Source organism: Zosterops lateralis (assembly GCF_965231275.1).
Source record: "Zosterops lateralis genome assembly, chromosome: 13".
Taxonomy (NCBI): Eukaryota; Metazoa; Chordata; class Aves; order Passeriformes; family Zosteropidae; genus Zosterops; species Zosterops lateralis.
In genome coordinates, this window is record NC_139773.1 from 18,036,514 (window position 1) to 18,050,875 (window position 14,362).

At 48.1% G+C, this 14,362-nt stretch overlaps 1 protein-coding gene across 1 annotated transcript in view; it reads right to left on the minus strand.

The window, feature by feature from the left end:
• Positions 1 to 588: 588 nt before the first annotated feature.
• Positions 589 to 14,362, minus strand: part of IGDCC3 (immunoglobulin superfamily DCC subclass member 3) — a gene marked incomplete at its 3' end in the record, with an annotated part of 94,529 nt that continues 80,755 nt past the window's right edge. Inside the window, exons 8-14 of the mRNA XM_083871228.1 lie at positions 8,337 to 8,584; positions 7,606 to 7,770; positions 2,737 to 2,925; positions 2,384 to 2,488; positions 1,270 to 1,408; positions 844 to 1,051; positions 589 to 753 (exon numbers count right to left, since the gene is read on the minus strand). Coding sequence (XP_083727354.1) covers positions 589 to 753; positions 844 to 1,051; positions 1,270 to 1,408; positions 2,384 to 2,488; positions 2,737 to 2,925; positions 7,606 to 7,770; positions 8,337 to 8,584 — 1,219 coding nt within the window. The remainder of the gene's footprint in view (positions 754 to 843; positions 1,052 to 1,269; positions 1,409 to 2,383; positions 2,489 to 2,736; positions 2,926 to 7,605; positions 7,771 to 8,336; positions 8,585 to 14,362) is intronic.

The window sequence follows — 14,362 nt, forward strand, 5'->3', positions numbered from 1 at the left end:
TTTTTTTCCTTTTTTTTTTTCATATTATTTATAGTCAATCAGCAAAAAAAGTATCCTGAGAAATAGCGAAAGTGTACGAAATCATCAAATCCACGGAGAGACAGCCTTCCTGGGCCTCGATTTTTGGAGTCAAGTTAGAAGGATTTTTCCAAATCCAGTCTTCTGGAAATAAAAAATAGATCCAAAAAGTAGTCCTAAAGCTGCTGATCAGGAAAAAGTTTGGGATGCCAAGAGATGGGGGCTCCACTGTATCCCCAGTCTGTCAGAGACTGGAGAGTTTGCCAAGGAGTCTGTTATGTAGCAGCTGTTGGGAAAATCCATCACGACCAGTCTCCAGAGAGCCGTCATCGGAAGAAACACATTGAGAGGCTCGAGAGAGGTCAGAAAGATAAACTTCACAGAGTTTCCAAAAGGCTGTATACATATATATATATTTATATATATATATAAAAATAAAGCAAAACAAAAAAATAACAATCAGACCGTAGAAATCTTCAATTGACCTGAGATTGACAACTCGTAAAGACATCACCAGCCGCAGGTTTGGTTTCTGGTAACTTCTACAAGAGGCTTCGAGTCTTGGCAGTTTTATCCTTCATTGGCAGGACCATGGTCGGGAGCCAGAGCAGCAGGACTGCTGCCATGGGGGTTTTTTGGGAGGGGATCTGGCTGCTCCTCAATGATGCTGAACTCATCCAGAGGGAGTGTGGAGATCTGGGTTTCATCGTGGGAGGCTGACAGGCTGTGAGCCGACTGGAGAGAGAGAGAGACAAGGGGACAATGCAGTGACAGTGACAGTTCCCTGATGCACAGCCAGGTGTGCTCCCATCCTGCTGCACTTACCGTTACTCCCTTCTCCTGCTGCTCCTGGGATGGGGATGCTGGAAATAACCTCTCCAGCTCATTCATATCCAGCTGCTTTCCATTCAAGTCCCGGTCATCCCTGTCCCTGCGAGTGGCCCCGTTCAGGACAAGGCCCGTGGCACTCCGTTGACTCCGGGGGATCTGAGGGGTTGACAGCTGCTCCTGAACATTTTTGCACATCAGCAGCCTGAAAAATAAAGAGATGCAACGTGAGAGTGAGAGAAATGGTTCATCCTCTGTTCCTTCCCCCAGGATGGCATCTGTCTTATCCCTGTGCTACATTCCTTCATCCTTCAATCCCTCCCATAAAGTCCACCATTGCACTGGGGATGTGAGACTCAGGTGGACACACCCACAGTACCAGGGACTGCCACCTTTTGGTAGCAGTGGCATGAGCATCCCTACCTTCCTCGGTACCCAAACATAAGGAAGAGGATGCAGAATATGATGCACGTGACACCAATGTGGATCCCGATGATGATGCCAGTCGTGGAGGTTTTATTGTTCTGCTCGTCTTTCATGCAGTCACAGGGAGGATTCAGCACTGCCAGGAAAAGGAGAAGAGGTCAGTGGTGCTATTCTTCTATTGCTCCTCTGGCTTTTGGGGAGCCCAGAGCCAAAGTCAGAGTCTTGGGCAGTGATGGGAGCTGTGCATGGGAAGAAGAGAACCACATGGGAAGCAGGAGTTCACTGCCTGCCTGTGCAGCTCCCTGCTCCCAGCATGGGAGACACTGCAAGCACAGGACTGGAATATCTGTAGTGAGCCAGCTCCATTACCTGGCTACTGTCATGAGACACAATTAATGAAAAAAAACCCACTCTGATGTTAATTTTTGTGATACCACATGCTCAGGTGGGAGGTAAGAGGCAGCCACCACACCAGAGCAGGCTGAAATCTGATGGAGTAGACAGATGCCAATGAGATTAGTATTTACTCCAGCACAGACAGAAGAGTAATAACTATCTCTTGAAGATATTCCCACTGGAGGTTTAAAAGGCTTCTAAGAGCAGCAGGATATTTTTTACACATAGATGAATATGAAAGGTGTGATCAGTTTAAGAGATTCCCTCTAGAGGTTTCTCCTTTGCTGCCACGTAATACAGGCCTCACACTCTAAAGCCATTTCCCTTTCCAAAGCCACATCTTTCCTTTTGACCAGTGAAGGTCAAAATATCCAGGAGAGCTCCAGGAGAGCAGACATGCTCAGTGCACCATGCACCACCTGAGGATGGCAGCTAGTACCTTATGTATGGCTTCACCTCTGTCTGAAGCTTAGGGAACAAACATGGCATTTACAAAACATGTGGTTTGTCTTCTCCCTATTGGTAAAAACGCCATCCAGGTGCTTCCAGCCCTGCAGAGTTTTTCCTCAGCATTATTTGTGATGCTGAAAATAAATGAGTGGCTGAAGGTGAGATGAGGGTAATGCTACAGGGGGCAGACAAGATGTGTTTGGCCTCACCACCTTCCTGCAGAGATGTTTCCCAAAGCAGCACTGAGATCCAGGTCCCATCTCACCTGTCCTCTCCACAGTTTCCCTCAGGGACACGAAGCGGACAGTGGAGTTTCCGTCCCCGTGCTGGTTGTAGGCGAGGAGCTTCACTTCATACACCACTGACGCGTCTGCCCGGGGGGACACAAGAGGGACAGTTCAGGTGTAACCATGAGCCTTTTTTATCTCCCCCAGTGATGCTTATTTGGGAAAGGAACATCTTACCAAATACACACAAGATGCTGCAAACAAGTACCTGTTGCAGGGAAACCTGGGGGAGAGCTGCAGCATTTAGGGGTTGGGCTACACATTCGAGTTCTCTCCTGCTAATCATGACAGGGTGGGGAGGGAACATGGATCAAGGTGTCACCATACTCACCCAGGTGGGTGATGTTGTAGGCTGTGACGTTGCTGGCCAGGAGCACTGGACCTGTGTACTGGGAGAGGTGGACTTTGCGGTAATACAGCTTGAAGCCTTCGTGCTGGCCCAGTTTGATGGAGGGCTCCCATGTCGCCTGCACGGTGGTGCTGTTAATGACTTTAATAAAGAGGGATGGCATGGCTGGGACTGAAACAGAGAGAGAAAGACAGTGGGTTGCATGTGCTTTTTCAGTCTGCATGATGAGAAATTCCCCAGCAGCCTTTCCCTGCAGTCACTGCACCAAAGAATGTGCCAGCTGAGACTGAGAAAAATCTGAGCAGACCAGAATCTGGTTTAACAACTTTGAACTTCTTCAGGGAGCTGCTGGAGTTTGCAAGAGTTCCCTCTGCTCAGATCAGCAAGCAGAAGCTACTTTTACACTTTGGCTGCAATATGATGCTCAGTCTGGCCGGGTCAGGGCAGGAATGCAGTAACTTTGGCAATGCGTTCTCAAATTCCAATATTTTGCCCTCACCCTGAAGCACAGACCTTTCAGAGTGATTAATCCCCCTGGGAGGAAGGAACCAGAAGGGATGGAGCTGGAGGCATCTGTCTTAAAAGTGTGCTAGGTACCTGCACTGGCTTGCAGGGGGCTTGCTCTCCACATCAGCTTTAGGAGGGAGATCTGTGACTGTGCTGGGGACTCAGGAGAGAACCGGGGCATCTTCATCAACAGCCCTAAACAGCTGAGATCTCTGCACAGCTCTGGCTGGCATGTTTTGGGAGGCAGACACTTACCTGGCCTGAGGGGCCCACAGGGGGTTAGCTGGGAAGATGTCCCTGCTGCTGATTCAAAGTCCACCAGGAACATGCTCCAGTCAATGCCCCCAAACCCTGCCCTTATTCTTGGGGTTTGCTGGAGAGAGGGTCAGACCATTCCCTCTCCAGGTTCCCAAAAAGCTGCCTGGCCCCATCTTGCCCCATCGGTCTGGCTTGAGAGGCAAAGATCTGCAAACCAAAGCCAATTTTCTTGTGATACCTGTGTTTCCAAAGCTGGCTCTGCCACAAGCCCAGCCTTGTGCCCTGGGCAGCACTGGGGTACACAGTCCATGTTTCCCCCTCCCTCCCTTCCTCCTACACTGATGACACCATTACCAGACGTGTCTCAGCAGGACATTTCACTGATGATTTTTTTCTCATTTCCACAAAACACCTCCAGGCTAAACTCTCCCAACAGTGCCCCAACCTTTGGCACCATCCAGAAGGTGCAAAGCTTGAGGTGCTGCAGGCTCTGCTCCAGCACTGGCACCTGGAGGAAGATGAGTTTTTGGGCACCAGGCACCAAGTTCAGCTCACCCCACAGCAAAATCATCCAGCAGAACAGTCTACTTCTCCAGCAGCCTCCAGGCTTTGAAGTAGAGCTATTTTTCCAATCCCACATGATTACAAACTCAACAGTTCCCACATATAAGGCTTGCTGGGCTTGCACTGGACCAAATCTGCTTTCTGGCTTGTATCTCCCCAAAGGGTCTCTAAGGATGAGCAGTGCAAACCCGGCCTTTGGCATAGAGTTCAGCACAACCATTAGTGAGTGATGGGGAAAAGCAGATGAAACGTGGCCATGTCAGTCTAAGACTGATGAGAGCTAGAAAGGGCATTTCCTCAATTTAACAGTAAAACTGCACAGCACAACCGTCTGCCTTTTCCCAGGTACTGAGAGCTCAAGCTTTCCCACAAGGAGATTTAGAGGAAGGATGGATGCACCTCCAGCTGAGCAGGAGGGTCTGGGCAATCCTGTCTCTTCCCAAAGTGATGCCTTCCTTCAGGCTGCAGGGGCTTTTCTTGATGTCCTCTGAATATGAACAAGTCCCTGCTGACTGCCACGTATCTCCATATGGATTCAGGAGGAAAGACCCAGTGTTCTGGGTCACATTAATGAGATCTCATCCTGCCTAAGTGCTGCCAATGGGAAAAGAAATGGGCTGAAGTATTCCTTCTTGATAGGATTTATTCTGATGTGCATTTCATTGCTGGGAAGGCTGAACTTAACAATTCCTGGGTGCAAAACACAGAGTAAATTCTATTTATATCAGAATGTGCCATTCCTCCCAAGGCTGCGTATTTTTGCAATCCAATTAAATAGTCCTTTTTTCTTATTCTCCCAATTCCCTCCAGGGCAAAATCCCCGCTCTGAGAAGTTGGACCCTTACTTAAAGCATCACTTTTCCAGCCACGGGTGAAAACACCATAGAAAAAGAAATTATCACATTATCCCATGGACAAAGAAACACTGATGTGGGCCATCCTGATTTGTGAAGAGTTGGCTTTATTTTATGGTTGCAGAGCCTTACATTTAATAAAAACCACAAGAATATCTCTCCTTCAAAATATGGAATATACTGTATTTATTCAAACTTTGAGTATATGTATATATATATATGTATAATACTGATTATAGGTATATGCACTCTCAGAATGCACGTGCTGTTTATAAAGTGATTACACAAATAAGTGTATACAATGGAATATATCTGTCTGTGTGTAAATATATGTACACACACCAGCAGATAGGTGCTTCACAGAAGTATATATTAGACATAATATGGAGCTAATATAAGTGAGGCATCTCCCTCATGCTAAGGGCTGGGATACTTGTTTTCCTCTTCCGTGCTGTTTGGAATTTTCCCCAGGTCAATTCAACTTTCTTCTTGAAGGCGTCTTTAGCCGAAGATGACTAAAGGAACAGTCTTCATCCTAGAGAAATGTCAAAAAGTCCTGGAGAAAACCCTAAAAAGCATTAAAAGACAAGAACAAGGAGTGTGTGCTGCTTAATGAAGCAGAGAGCGTTTGAGATTTAAAATACCACGGCATTTGTGAAATGGCGTAAAGGAGAACCACAGGGAGGAGGCAGGAGGGCCTTCCCAGAGAGTGAGGTTTATGGAGGAGGACAAGGTTCACTCAGGTCTCTTCTCTACAGCATCTTCCCTTCTACTTTCCATCCAAAATCAGCACTGGCACAAAGGAAGGAGCACCATGTCACTTCAGCCAAGCGCGCTCTCAGCGTATTCTCAACCCTGAGAAGCCCTGATGGCCCCGAGCCAAAAGTAACTCTGCTCCTCTGTTTTCTGAGGAGTTTTCCATATTCCTGCTCCAAACAATACCAGCAAAACATGGTCACTCAGGCCAGTCTCCAGCTGGCAGCATCTCTGCTGCCCTGGCTCCACTTCAGCTGTCCCTAGCTGCCAGATATGGCATCTTAGAAAATCCATCCTTTTCTGAGGCTGTTAGCACAGATACAGGGGCTCCCTGAGCTCAGGGGGGGATGCAGCTCTCCTGTGCATGTTGGGAGGGCACAGGGTGAAGTGGCTTGGCCATGGGAAGAGACAAATCTGCAGTGAAACCTGAATTTGGTGACAAAAGCCACTAGGCCCTGGCTCTCTGAGCCACTCTCTCCTCTGTGAGCAGAAGGCAACAGGCACCCAAGTGAAGTAAAGCGAACAAACGAAGCCAAAACTGGCTTTTAAATATCTTTTTACCTTCCTACAAGGCAAACACAGGCTGTGGCTGAGGGATCTGAACCAAGCCAGCTTCTCCATCCAGGACAGAGAGTTAATTCCTGATGCTTCGTTACACAGGACAAGCCTTTTTTAAAGGATAGCAGGACAGAGATACCTTAAAACTTCAGAGAGCCAGGAAGTTTATGATCCCATTACCAGATACCTAACTATTCCTGTCATGATTGAAGGTAACAATGACAAAAAGTCCTCTCTCACTTGACCTGGACTTCTGCAGAGTCACCAAGCTCTATAGAGCATGGCTGGCTTGTAGCTTCTGGGGCTGAACTCAAAGCATCGGGTCAAGGAGTTTTAAGCTTTGCCTTAGCCCATCCTTCTGCCTCTAAATTGGAAGGAAAAACAAACTCCAAGGGTGACTGATTCCCTGCAGAGTACCAAGGAAAATAAACTTGCAGAGCAACAGCCCAGTGGGAAAGGATTTACTGGTGTTTTAGCTTAAATTCTGTAATAATTATCTGCAAGGGCTGAGAGCAGAATGAGAACTGGATCCTCCACCTGGAAGTCAACACATTTCCGTTTGATCCTAAATAACGTCCTCATACCCAAGGCCCTCTACATAGGAAATTCATAATTACTGAATGTTTATGAGAATGATTCCTAAGAAATTAGTCTCCATATCTGAGACAACCAAGATTTCAGAAATAGATGAGTCTCTAGGAAAACATTCTTCTGGTACTGACTGACATATCTCACTGGGGCTGTGGTTTCTACCTGGTACCTCTGTGCAAGGATCCTGTATTACAACACCCACTGTCTTACTGGGGAAGCTAACTAAAAAAAAGGAAAAAAAAGCGCCTTAGAGATCACCCTAACTTCCCACTGAAAGAGAAAGCTGCTCCAGAGATATTTGAAGGTCAGGACAGCTCAGCTCTAGTGTGACTTGCCCTGGATAGAGCAGAAAATAATAAAATCTTTAAAATAAAAGTGTGGCACTTATCAAGTAAGAGCTGTGAGTACCAGAGCTGCTGGAAGATTATGAGATGCTGCTTGAGCAGGAAATCTGCATTTAGCAAGGAGTTTAGGAACAGCCCAGAGCAGCTGCAACGCACGAGGCCAGGCAGGTTTGCACTCACCCCCTGCTACAACATCAGCTGGGAGAGGCGATGCTGTGTTTAATCAGTCAACCCCCCCTGCAACGATACAAGTGAGTTTTACACAATATCCCAGAGTACGAGGAGCAGCAGGAACAAGGAGCTGCAGCACCACAGGCTACAGTGGCTCAGCGCTGCGGGGCGGTGTCGGGGTGAGCGGCGCCGCTGCTACGCACAGCGGGCGTTAGCGTCTGAGGGTCCCTGCGCAAAGCGTTCCTTACCTTCCCCCAGTGTGCTCACCACCGTCACTTCTGAGGCTTTGCTGGCACCCCGGGAGGTGTAAGCCTTTATGTAAAAGCTGTAGCTGGTCGAGGGCTCCAGATCAGTCACTAGCTGCTGGAAGGTGCTCTTGCTAACAGCCTCCTGGTACTCCATCTCTACGGGATCTGAAATGCAAAGGGAGAGAGAAGTGAGCAAAGTGTTAGGCTTTGCAAGAGGTAAAGAGAATAGATAGATGTTGCAAGCAGTAATTTTGGTCCCCTGAGGTGGATATGTGCCTGCTCACAGACATTTCTGTTTGTATTTCAAGGCTGTTGAAATTGGTAATGTTGCGACAGGGCTTTGAGCAACCTGGTCTTGTGGAAGATGCTCCTGCTTGTGGCTGGGGTTGGAACTGGATGATCCTTAAGGCCCTTTTCAACCCTAACCGTTCTATGATTCTCTGATTCTGTGATTTCTGCATCCTTTGCCACAGAGCTACATGGGCAGCAAGATTTGACTATGCAGCTTCATCCTTCCCACCCTTTTGATATTTACAATGGTATATTTAGTATTTGCAGGTATTTACAGTGTATTTACAGCCTCATCTCTGCCCTTCAGAAACTGGGAGGTGATGGAAAACACTGATGGCAGCATGGACCACTACAGTGCAGACCTGGTTTTACCTAGTGGGCCGTGTTGCTAAATTATGGGATGGCTGAGGGCGCTCTGGGCAGTGGGTGTAGCACCATACCTGCAGCTTTCCGGATGTGCAGCACGTAGCCGATGATCTCCTTGGTGTTCTGCAGGGGCTTTTCCCAGGACACCTGGATGGTGGTTGCAGAGACAGTCTCTGCCCTGACGCCCTGGGGAGGGCTGGGCAGCCCATCAGCCCACAGCACGGTGAGGCGGGCACTGGCCTGTGTGGAGCCCGCGCTGTTCTCGGCCAGGCACTGGTAGATGGCTTCATCCGCCTGGTTGATCCCGTAGATGGAGAGAGTGCTGTGTGGGGACATGAGAGGGACAAGCATCACACTGACTGCCATGGTCCCCGTGCTGGCTCCCATGGGAGGGCATCCCATGGCCTCTGTTTCCACAGAAAGCTTTCAGGAAGCTGTGGGCTGGTGCTCTTGGGGAAGGAAAAGTCCAGGAGGTGGATGTGCCATTCCCTGGAACCTGTGACTGGGCAGAGTATCTGTCTCAACCTGCAGATACTGTGGTGCAAGTATAGCCAGAGGTGGACACAGGGTGGGACAGGGATCAGGATCTAAAAGTGTGGATTCAGGAACATCCCAGCCACACCACAGAGCCAGCTCCATGGCAAGTGCAGTCATACACCCAAAACAGCTTTAACTGGCTTAGCTCCAGTACACACCAGTGAGACCCATCCAGGCACTGCACATGGCTGCTAAGCCAAGTCTAATCAAACACAGCCAGAAAGCCCTCTGGTGATACTCTAATTGCATTACAGCACATTAGAACTGTCTTAGGGTAACACTGGGATTAGCTGATTTATCCAGCAGGGTTACAGCCTCAGCTTCCGCTTCTGCACTTCCAGAAACACCATCACCATAAGCCAAAAGCAAAAGCTTGTGAACAAGTCACAGGTTTTGTCTGCAGAACCACTGAGTGTATTTTTGATGGTGGTGCATCAAAACTTGCTGCCTTCCTGGGAAACAACCAGAACAGTTCTTCCAGCCTGCTTTTGGGGGCTTCCATATCACGTTTAGATGCTGTTTTCACCATCCAAGAAAGGACACGCCCTGGCTATCCTGGAAAACATCCCTAAAGCAGGGGAAGAAGCCACCCATGTACCAGCCTCCCAAAAGAGCATATTCCTGAGCATGGTGGCCACTTCTGCACAGGGATAACCAGAGTCCTTGTACATGTGGCCACGTGGACTGGAGGACCTTTCTGCACTGGAGGACCTTTCTGCACTGCAGGACCCTCCAGCAATGGCTGTGGACAACTGGAGCAAATTCAGAGCCAGCTCAAAGGTTGTACCACCCTATATCTTTAAAACAACACCAGCAAATACTGACTCAGAAATAATTATGTGCCGCATTAGCTCTGTCTTGCCATTTGAACATGTACAGCAGCTTTTCTTAATAACATCTGCTCACAAACAGGGACCCATCAATGAAAGCTCCACTCAAAGCCAAGCCAGGAACAACACGATTCAATGTGAATCCATCAGACACAAGGCCTTTTAAATAAATAAATAAACACCAAGCTTATCTCCCTTCAAAGGCATGGAATGGTCACTGTCACCACTGGGTACAGCTCTGAGCTGGAGCTGGAAAGGCAGATTTGACACTGGAGATGTTTTTTACCCAACTCTGAGAGAGCAGCTCAGGTTATGGTAAAATCTTCCTACAGTGCCTTTGGTCCTGGGAGGGTGTTCTCACACACAGGAGATCCTTGGGAGAACTTCAGAAGCTCACATGAGCTTTTTTTTTACTTTTCTGTAAGAAATGACCCAAACCTAATGAAATCCACATCTACCACTTGCTTCTAAGGAGAAACAAATTACTTTCTTCTCCTGTAGTGAATTCTAGGTGGACCTGGAGCTTGACTGCACATGAGTAAATCTCAAGTATCCCTGCTGATGCAGGGGGCACTTCACGGCTTTTTGGGAATCACAATCAAAGCTGCCTTTCATATAAATGAAAAATTGAACATTGGAAGTGGAAATAATAAATAACCTGCCACTGCCTGCCTGTATGTCAGAACAAATGCTTCTTCTAATTGCAGCAAAATATTGGTCTTCCTGTATTAAAATTTATTATTGCTGTTGATTTAACATTCCTATTTCTGCCTTGCAAATTATCGGGGGCCATGGTGAGTGAGCAAATGTTTAACAGTCATCTATTTATGTCCTGTGCCTTTGTTTCCTTGGAAACATTGTAAATGGAATATCAAATGTGATGGTTTCAGCTGATATGGTGATTTTCAAGAATCAGCCCTAAGCTCCTCTCATAGCCACGGGCTCAACGTATCTGATTAAATGGAAGGAGAAAGGCAGAGCTGGGAGAGGGCGCAGGGAGGAAGGACCCGATGTGTGGCTCAGCTGTGTCAACAAGGGCTGACTCCTGTGAGGACAGATGGCAGAAGGCAGGATTACGCCATCCGAGAGCTGCACTCCCAGCCCTGCGCAAAGCAGATGTGTGGAAGGAGCAGCAGCAGCACTTCCTTCTGCCCCATCAATGAAGGGATTATTTCCATGTGGCTGCTGTGCATCTGGGCACCCAGAGCAGCCAGGCAGGGCTGGCACATGGGTCAAGAGCAGCCTTAAGCTTCCCAAGCACAAAGCAGATCTGGACTAAGGAGTATTTAGGCTTCGCCGCCTCCAGGTGCATTTACTTGCATTGCTTAGAGAGAGGAAAAGGTGTGGAGGAAGGAAGAGGGGAGCTAGGCTTAAAAACAGTGCAAGGATGGCAGCACTGTGATTCTGGAGCCAAAGGTGTCTCTCTCCTGGGAGGATTTGGGGGTGAGCAAAGCTCCTCATGTGGGACACAGATGATGTACAGGATGCCAGTGGTCCTGGAAGGATGGCACTTGGCCACTGGGACCTGGAGCTGAGCAGTCTCTGTCATGCAGTCAAGTCAAAAGAAATAAATACAGTATTTGCTGCAAAGTTGGCATGGCATGTAGCTGGAAACTTGCTTCAGGCTTCAGAAAGTTCATTTTCATTGAGATTTCCTAGGCTGTGTTTGATGTGCTGTGCTGTGCAATGGCTTACCTGGAGCCCATAGAATGATACACAGGCAATGGGACACTAAATCAGCTGGATTTTTGGCTATGAGAGCATGGAGAAGTTGGTGAACAGAATGCCCAGCATGTTAACACCAGCTCCATGAGAATCAACTTGCGGCATGTGGAGGATGCGGTGCAGCAGGGCCAGTGTTCACTCCCAGGTTTTGCTGCTTTTTGTCTTTTTTTTGTTGTTGTTTAAGAAAGCTCAAATAGAAAGAAAATCTGTAGTTGCTGTGTGAGAAGGCACAGAGCGTCCCTGTGCATCAACCATCTGAAATATGCAGTGTCCTTTTATTTCTTCCCGTCAACATGAAAAGAATCTGTCACTTTGGGACATCTGCTGCTGGAAAACTTTCCCGTGAGTGCCAGACTGGCAGCGCCGCAAGCACGTCAGAGGAGGCGAGATGCCAGAAGGCTTTCTGCTGGTCACCAGAGCCGCTCGGCGAGCCCAGGGCTCCATCACATCTCCACACAATGCCCTGACAGGCATTGATGGAAGTGGGGAGAGGAGCCGCTGCAGATTCACACCCAGCTGAGCTGAAACGAGAGGCCTCCGCCGCTCCAAAGCCGCAGTATTCCCAAGCTGTCTTCCCAGCTCATAGGCAATCAGGATGACTGATCTGGCTTGGGTCAGGGGTCCAGGCCGGTGACCGGAGATCGGCTTTCCAAAGGCTCCTCTGAAAAAGTCTGCGAACTGAAGGAAGCCTCTTCATCGATTCAGCAGCACAAAGGAGAGGGGCCCATCTGGGAGGGCATCAGCCTGCGCGCGCACAGGCGCACAAAGGAGGGAGTGTGATGAAATTAATGCAGAGAGCAGGCTGTGGCTAGCAGGGACAGCATTCTGAGTGCCAGCAGATACAGAAAGCCACCAGTGCCACGTTCAGATGCCCCATCCCTGCTCTGGCTCTGTTGTGGCCTGTGTTGAGCTGTACTGCATTGAATGATCTCTTCTTGGCCTGCTGGCCAGTGATGTGCTGGGAAGGAGCCTTTGCCTCCAGCTGTGCAGAAGAAATGCCCTGTATTCTGAAGATTGCCTCATACAGGCTGAAATTAAGGTGCAAAGCTTGAAAAGTGACACTCAGCAAAACATCTCAGCACAAAAACATCTCAGGAAAAGCTACTGGAAGGGAGGGCAGAGACTGTATTGGTAGGACTGCAAATTCAGACACCTGGGAGTGCTCTCTACTGCTAAATGGAATGTTCCCCAAACTTTTTTCAAGCAAGCAGCACAGATACTGGAAAAGAAAAAGACCCAGCCTAATTTAGGGGAGACTAATTTTAGGCTGCACCACTTTGAGGCAGGCTGCACCTGCCTTAAAGCCTCCTATGTAAGGACCATTCCCTGCTGATGGATTTTGCTGTGTGCAACAGTTGGAACAAACACTTAAACTCAAGCACTTCAAGAGCAGCTCAGTGGAGCAGCACACAGAGAAATTACACAGGCAACTTGGTAGCAAAATAATCGCAGCCACATGAGAAGGAGAGACTGATGCCTGTTGCCATTGGCTGATCCGGGGCTGCTGCAGGTCCTTTTTGTGGGATATGGCTGCATGATCCCAGCACAAGATCCTTGCCTGGTGCAGGGATCACACTGATTCCCCACTGCTTAGAGGGCTTTGTGAGCGCCTGCAGAAATCCTCCTTGCAAAGGCCATTTCCATGTGTCTTCCAAAGTCAAACCCATAAATTATGCTTAAATCAGGAGCAGCGGGTTCACATCCCCATCCTCCACATACTCATTTGTCATGCTTCTGGGAACTGAAATATGATTTGCTAGAGAGCACCCTTCCCTCAAATCACAACCGTCTTCAAACTCACGGCATAAGGAACTGCAGGTTTGCCTGTCCTCCCTTATGTGGCCCTAAACTGTACAAATTGAAGTGTTTGTGGGGACCATGAAGGGATGTACAAACCCATCTACACCTTTCCACATCCAGCTAATGCAGAGTTTATAGAAAAAAGCCACCTGGTGAATGACAGGCTCTGGTTTCCTGGGTTTGGTACCAGAAGGACTGTCTGCTCCCAAGTGCTGGGGTATTTGTGCTTGAAGGCTCCACTCTGTTTCTGCACTGGGATTTAACAGCGTGAGAAGTGCAAGAAGAGCAAAGTTGTCCTGATGTTTATTTATGAAGGAATATTTCCCCTGATGAACCTTGAACATTCATGGCCCTGGAAGTGAGACATTTCCAGAGCACTAAACCAAGTGCAAACCAGTGAAGAAGAATTTACAAAGGTCACCAAGCAGAGCGAATGCCACCTGAGCCCAAATTCTAACAAAGCCTTTTTCCGGTGGAACAAATGAAGTCCCTTAATTACAATTTGTAAATATAATCTTCTTGGAAAATCAATATTTAGAGAGCCTGCCTTCTCTGAGGAAGTTGGCCTTTGTTCCTTGCTATTATGGCAATATAAACCCCATAGTATGATACACTTCCAGGCTGAAAATTGTACCCCTGAACCCAATTGGGTCAAAGGAAGAAAAGCAATAAACCTTTCACAGTGGTAATTTGGGGACTATTTCATGCTGCCTTGTAAGTTTTGAAGTAATAACCTAGAAACATAATTTTACACAAGCCCATGTGTAAAATAGTTTTACACAAGCCCAGCTTGGCCAGCAACCACACCTTCCTCCTGCAGCATTACTCCACTTCTGGGATGGGATGGTGACGCCAGGTGGGAATTTTGCCAGAAATTCCCCTTATACCTCTCAGGCATTTGGATCATGATGGATCAGAATCACTCCAGGAGCAACATGGGCAGCAAAGAGGGACAGACTGCCACTGCTGGACACAGGGATGGCTCCACCAAAGGCCAAAAGGCTCCATCAGCTTCTCCCTCAGAGAGCTTGGCTCAGCACAGCATCACCGTGACAGCAATCGGCTGCATCCCCAGCCCAGGGACTGCATGGCAAGGCAGCCCCATCATCAGCTCCTTCAGTCATTTTTATTCACAGCTTTTAATGGAAAAGCCCACAATTCCCTATGCCTGAGCCTTCATGCATTTTTCATTAACAATTATCCGCTAT